The 6510-nt window shown below is 44.9% G+C and overlaps 1 protein-coding gene across 1 annotated transcript; it reads right to left on the reverse strand.

The window, feature by feature from the left end:
- Positions 1-905: 905 nt before the first annotated feature.
- Positions 906-6510, reverse strand: LOC126038573 (keratin, type I cytoskeletal 13-like). The gene is made up of 8 exons (XM_049800453.1): positions 5601-6510; positions 4546-4628; positions 3832-3988; positions 3411-3572; positions 2857-2982; positions 2510-2736; positions 2051-2196; positions 906-1261 (listed from the first exon to the last, which is right to left on the reverse strand). The coding sequence occupies exons 1-8, from the start codon at positions 6195-6197 to the stop codon at positions 1236-1238; spliced, it is 1524 nt and encodes a 507-aa protein (XP_049656410.1). The 5' UTR covers positions 6198-6510; the 3' UTR covers positions 906-1235.

Raw genomic sequence — 6510 nt, forward strand, 5'->3', positions numbered from 1 at the left:
GCAGGTCAGTGTCAGGACACATGCACACCACCATGCCAGTCCACATTGATTCAGCATCAGCTACATGGCTGCTGTTCAAGGCCCAAAGGAGGGAGTGATCTTTGCCTTGCTTGTGAAGTTTAAGACATACTGACTCTGTGTATCCAAAGGCCCTAGCTGGCTTTTCTCTCCATTGTATTCTCTGTTGAGCTGCACCTTTTCAGCTCCCATCCTGCCCTCTCCAATTCTCCAAAGAAGATATGTTTAATGTAAAGATGATCTTTCAACAGTTCCTGATGTTCAGGTTGAAACTCTTTGAAATAGAAGGATGACCAGTAAATGACTCAGTCACTATGTGAAAACAGATAGAAAGAAACCTTTTTGCCTTCAGTCCTTTTCTCAATGGGAAGATTCCTATAAAACGAAAGGGATAGGTCAGAATATAAGCCATGTCAGCAGAAATTGAATCACTTGTGGAGACAAAGATTTCCTCTTCAGTCTAATCACAGTCCCCAGGTTGGATGATGAAGTATGAGAGGGCACAGCCCAAATGTGTCAGCACTAGACTGGGGCCGAGGCAATCTATCTCCAGATGTTCCATCGCTGACTTTCAAAATATTTCTAAAATTGTGCTATAGCACAACGTTCTGTGACAAGCACATAGGCATCTGCCTGATTAGGCTGTCTATGTAGATCATGGAGGATGTCATGCAGGAACGGGCAACGTATGCTACAGGCTTTGACAGGGAGGAGGTGGACAAGACCTGCAAGGTCAGCAAGGCCGTTCTTTGGCTCCCACTGGCAAAGCAGCTTTGTTCCCAGTGGACTATGATCTTGACCTGTTTAGGTGACCCTTGTGCATGGATCAGCACCTGATTTTCTAAAGGAACGCAGTTTCCAGACACAGGTTTCTTGATTGCATCAGGCAGAAGCAAAGTTTTATTAGAGAATTTTTTTCACCAGCAGGTACATTAGTGATCATATACTACTGGTTAACTCCAGCAATAGTCATGGTGGTTGGGCACCCACAGCAATACAGACTGGAAAAAGCAAATAGCAAAATAAAGCAGAATGTGGCCCAACGCTCTGCTTATCCCTCTGACACATTGCTTAGCATTGCTGAGTAATACAAAAGATCACGCTCCTTGCTCTTTGCAGAGGCATACAGAAAATATTCTCTGTCTTCATCCATGGCTCTGCTTCAGGGTTCTCTTGTTGGGTATTCTCATTTCTCTGCTTAATCCTCATTTCTCTGCTTAATCACAAATCCTTCTGCAAGGCACTGGAAAGATCAAAGGAAACATTACTTTGTTTATAGCAAAAATAGATTCTTTCCCACACTGTCATTCTATAGATGTGATCATTTCACAAGCCAATTCAATTAGAATTTCAGATAAATACTGTCCCTTCCTGGAAAGGTCTGATTGTTGCCTGCCAGTCAGGCAGATGGGATTTGTAGCTAGCTGGAGCATGGTCTGCCTTTTTACTTAAAAATGCCAAATGGTGGAAGCTGCAGACTTTGTACCAGCAGCAATCTGGATGAGAGAATGGCATCAGGGTCCTTGCCAGAGCAATGCCCCTGCTCACACTCATTCTCCTGGACCAACTGTCGCCATATTTCTTTCTTTGTTTTTGAGTTTGGCTGGAAGTTTCCCCTTCAAATAGTACTAGTAGTTTTCTGCCAGCATTCCCATTCGTGCTTTTTTTTCTGATTTCTGGGCACTCTGCTTTCTCCTTTCTCCTACTCTTTCCTTTGTCCCAGATTTCATGTCAGTCCTTTCTCCACGTTCTCTGTGGCTTGCCTGCCTGCTGACTCTGTCATTCTCCTTCCTATCCCCCTTCCCCCTCCTCCCTTTTTGCAGTTCTCATGCTTCCTAGCAGAGTCACAGCTCCTGAAAGCACTTGTAGCCACTCCTCTGTGCCCTCCTGTCATGTATTTCCCAGTAGCCTCACAATAAAACTTTCAAATAGCACCTGTAAGCTACCTGGGAAAGATCTTTGTGGCTGCCTGTCCTTGCTGCATTAGAATAGAGAAGACTGTGGAAATCTTGTAGAGTATTGCAGTTTTTACCTTGTATCTCCGCAGCTGCACAGGATGGCATCTGGGCAGATGAAGTGTAAGTGTGGCTTGTTCTAATGATACCTCCTCCTCCTATTCCACTAGTTCTTGCAACTCCTCCTCCTAGACCCGAAGACTGACCAATTCCTCCTTGCTGACTAAGGGGACAGGAAAATAACATTTTAGTGAAAGAAATGACAGATAAAGTAGAACTACAGTTTTTCATTGTCTCTGCTGCTCTTAGTCTGGTTTCCTTTTTGGCAAAATATTGCAGTGACCTTTCTTGTGGCAATGGCTGGCACAAGGTAGGGAAGCAGATTGTCACCATTGATTACCAGGCAGCCTGAACAGGTCAGTAAGGGTGAAGGAGCTGTGCAGAGCCTCCACCTATTGTTCACTTTGCTGTTATGTTAAAATACCCAGGACGCAGGTATTTTATTTTGTCTTTTGGTGCATCTCAAGCCTACTTACATAAGGTCCTGCTGTCCGCCCTCTAGCAGGCAGCGGTATGTATGGATCTCCTGCTCCAGACGGCATTTGACGTCCAGCAGGATCTTGTACTCTTGGTTCTGGCATTCCATTTCTGCACGTAGATCAGCCAGTTGCTGCTCCACACATGTGATCTGGCTCTGGAGCTCAGCAAGGTGATTGTTGTAACGACACTCTGTCTCAGCCAGCGAGGATTCCAGGTTGTCCCTCTGAGGAGTGACATGTGGCACAATAAAAATACAGGCATGAGAAACACTGCATTTGACTACAAATTCTTACATCAAAGCATAACTGTGAGACAGCTGAGCTTTACCCAGCTCACCACTCACCTGGCTGAGCTGAGCCTGGAGATCGATTTCCAGGGCTTGCAATTGGCGTCTCAGTTCAGTGACTTGGTTATTGCACGTCTCTACCTCCTGACCGCTTGTAATAACCTCCCGATTCACCTCCTCAATCTGAAAATCACCAATCCAGAATAAAGGTGTTCAGGGAATGTTTGATGTAAGACAGATTAAGGAAAGAGCAGAGAAGCTAGCAAAAAACATGAAATGAGAAAGGTTTGGGTGAACTCTCTGTCATCCTAATGGAGTGTGAACCCTGCTCGTCATTCCTCTTGTTCTTCTAATAGTACTGCTGTCCAGTTCTTCTCACTACTTACTGCATTGTAAAGAGTTGCTGCCTCAAGTCTCACTAACATGCAGCACTTCCCATCACCCCATAAAAAGAATGCAGAGTGGCAGTATACCCTGTGTCACTTGGTCAATTTAAACCAATGCTAAATGCTGTTACAGTATGTTGTCTGGTTTTAACGTGTAATAAATCACTGTGGAGCCATTGCCTGGATATCAGCTAGGGAAAGTCAGGGCTGTGTAAATGTACTCACCTTGCACTCATACCAATCCTCAACTTCTTTGCGATTGCGTTCAATCAGTGTTTCATACTGGCACCTCATCTCCTCCAGGATCTTTCTGAGGTCTGGGCCAGGGCAGGCATTGACCTCCACGCTCACATCTCCAGTCGATTGTTTCCTCAGACAGTTCATTTCCTGGAAACACCACCCAGATCATGTCATTTTTTAAAAAGAAGGAAAAAAATGAGGGAGCTAAGTTGCCCTGTAGGGAAGAGCAGAGCTCCTGGCAGAGGCCCTCTCTGCTGGACATTCACAGCTCCTAGTTTACATGTATTGTCTCCATCAACCAGTTGCCCGTCTGCAGCCAACACCCCAGGGGTAGGGACCACGGAGAGGGAGGGTGATGGATCCTGCATGAATTAACACTTTGGACACAAGAAGGGCAGGACCCTACCTCCTCGTGGTTCTTCTTCAGGCAGCAGAGCTCCTCCCGCAGCGACTCCAGCTGTGCCTCCAGGTCAGACCTGCAGAGCGTCAGCTGATCCAGGACTTGGCGTAAGCCATTAATGTCAGCCTCCACGCTCTGGCGCAGGGCCAGCTCTGTCTCATACCTGGGAGTGAGAAAGAAAGCAAGAAAGAGTAGTCAGTGTCTGACACCACCATTTGCTCTTTTTTTTTTCATTTGACCATCCATCTTTCTTACAGTATTTTCCTAACTAGCCTAACAGGATTCTAAGAAAAGCAGTCTGAGGCTTGCTCCATCAAATCTGCCCTCAGTCTGCCTTCTCTGGAGCTTTTTAACCAGGATGGAGGTGTCACTCACTGCATTTCTGCGCTCCAAAAGGAAAAAAAAAGTTTCCACTTTGAAAGACACCATGTGCCAGAATGGCAGCTCAGGTGAGCCCACGCTTTCTCCCTTTTTCCAGATCCCTTCTGCCTTCTGAAGAACTCTAATCTCTGCTCAAAACCATCTTGTCCCAAATTTTCTACCCTGGAACTGCCACTAATTAAGGCAACTCTAGAGGCAATGGATGAAAGAGATTTTCTGCATAGCCTCCAGCCTGTCCTGACCAGAGGATCACAGGAGACCTGTCTGAGAGCTCCTTCTCACCAGCTTTGTGAGTAGGAGCACAGTGACAGAGGAAGGGGACAGCTGAAGGGTACTCACTTCACTCGGAAGTCGTCGGCTGTCATCCTGCTGTTATCGATGTTCAAAATGATCTTGTTGTTGTCTATGGTTGCGCAGACAATCTGAAAAAAGAATACTCACTCCTGAAGTCTCTTCTCTGTATCCTCAGGCTCAAGTGTACCCATTGACTGGTGCTACCAGATCTAACCTCTTTCTCTCTCTTTTTTTTTTTAATGTTGTGTAGCAGGCATGGGGGAGTGGAGGATTGCAGCAGTCAGAGGAGTGAGTGTTTAGTGAAGTATGGTGAAGGCATTAAAATGATAAAATACGTGGTTCAGATACGGACAGTCAGAGAGGAATAATTAGTGTTGTCCAGCACCTGCCACAACCCACCTAACCTTTTAAATCTAAATCTTACTTTCATGGATAAGAGGTTTAAAAGCTTTGTTTCAGGACTTAATTATAAGTGTCTCTCTTTCTGTCTGTTTCCTGGATTCTTTTCACTTTCTTCTTCTTTGTGCGTTGACATCCTAGAATTTTTGCCAAACACACTTTGGAATCATTTTTAGTTTTAAATTGCATACTCAAGATGTGTTATGGTAATGCTCTTTTTGTTCTTATTTTTAATTAGATGTCCTATATTTCCCAATTCTGTATGAAAGAGTAAACTTGTAAAAAAGGAAATAACATTTAACTGGAATTCTGCAAGACTGATGACAGAATTATAATAATTCAGGCAAATTAATGCGATCCATTATTTATTTCTCTTTTAGCTGCTTTCTTGGCATATATCTATTCAAACATCTTGGCACAAACCTAATTCAGAAAGACTACTGAGCCAATCCAGATGTATTCCATGAAGATAACATTTTGCCCTTCAAATATATCTGATGAATAAAAGCAATGGAAACAGTCCAAACACTCAAGGTTTTTACCTTTGAGCTCTAGGGCTTTCTACAGGCAGTTGTCTTAATGGCTGTTTACAAAAAGCATTTTACAACAATGGAATGTTACTCTCAATCACTGCATTAAGTTGTGAACCAAGACCGTGGGAGAAGCTTACAAGGGAGAAAGCAGCTGAGAAATTATGTTACCTGATTTTGAAGATCTTCTATTTCTTTATAATAGCAGCTGTAGTCCCGTGGCTCACAAAAAGGGCCCTGCTTGGCATACCACTCCCTGATTCTGCACTCCAGGTCAGCATTTTCTTGTTCCAGGCACCTCACCTTGTCCAGGTAAGAAGCCAGACGGTCGTTAAGATTCTGCATGGTGACCTTTTCATCACCAGAAAGAAGAATGCCATCACCAGCAAAACCACCTCCAACTACCCCTCCACCAAGACCAATACCAAGGCCACCTCCAAGGCCACCTCCAATGCCACCGCCAAAGCGAGCACTGCCACCGCTGAATCCAATGCCTGAGCATCCTCCAAGGACAGCGGCTCCTAAGCCACCTCCATAGTTTCCACCAACCAAACTGCCAGTGCTCAGTCCTCCGCCGTAATTCACACCACCACAGTAGCTTCTACCAGAAAACCCTCGGCTACCACCTATCCCGCAAGTTGTGTATCTTCCAGAAGAGACTGAGGAGATCCGTGCTCCTCCACCACCACCACCGCCACCAATAACACAGCTGCCACCACTGGTCCTGCCCCTGAGAGAGCCAGGTGTCTGCTTAATACTACAACTCATTTTGAGGACAGCTGCAGATCCAACCCAAAGCCCAAAGCAAGATGCACAGCTTGATATTGAATCAGACTGCAGGTTGTTTGTTGCCGCAGATCTCTATTTATACCTTTCAAAGGGGGTGTCACCTATAGGGTGTTTCTTCTTCCCACGGGGCTGGCTAGTCTTGCTGTTTATGCCAAGAATAAATAGCCCATAGGCAGTTTCCCTCTAGAAATCCCAGTTCACAAGGAAGATACTTTACATGTCAGCAGCTTATTCCAAAAAGTAAAATAATGTTTTATGAGTCATCGGCATTTTGTATGATGCAAACTTTACA

This window comes from Accipiter gentilis, chromosome 5 (genome assembly GCF_929443795.1).
Source record: "Accipiter gentilis chromosome 5, bAccGen1.1, whole genome shotgun sequence".
Taxonomy (NCBI): Eukaryota; Metazoa; Chordata; class Aves; order Accipitriformes; family Accipitridae; genus Astur; species Astur gentilis.

What these genes read in the sequence shown, in the direction of transcription:
- LOC126038573 (XM_049800453.1), bottom strand. Translation starts at nt 6,197, where the DNA reads ATGAGTTGTAGTATTAAGCAGACACCTGGCTCTCTCAGGGGCAGGACC. An exon ending in TAGAAGATCTTCAAAATCAG is followed by an intron (nt 4,629 to 5,600) that starts GTAACATAATTT and finishes TTCTTTTTTCAG; the next exon opens with ATTGTCTGCGCAACCATAGA. An exon ending in TCCAGGCTCAGCTCAGCCAG is followed by an intron (nt 2,737 to 2,856) that starts GTGAGTGGTGAG and finishes GTCACTCCTCAG; the next exon opens with AGGGACAACCTGGAATCCTC.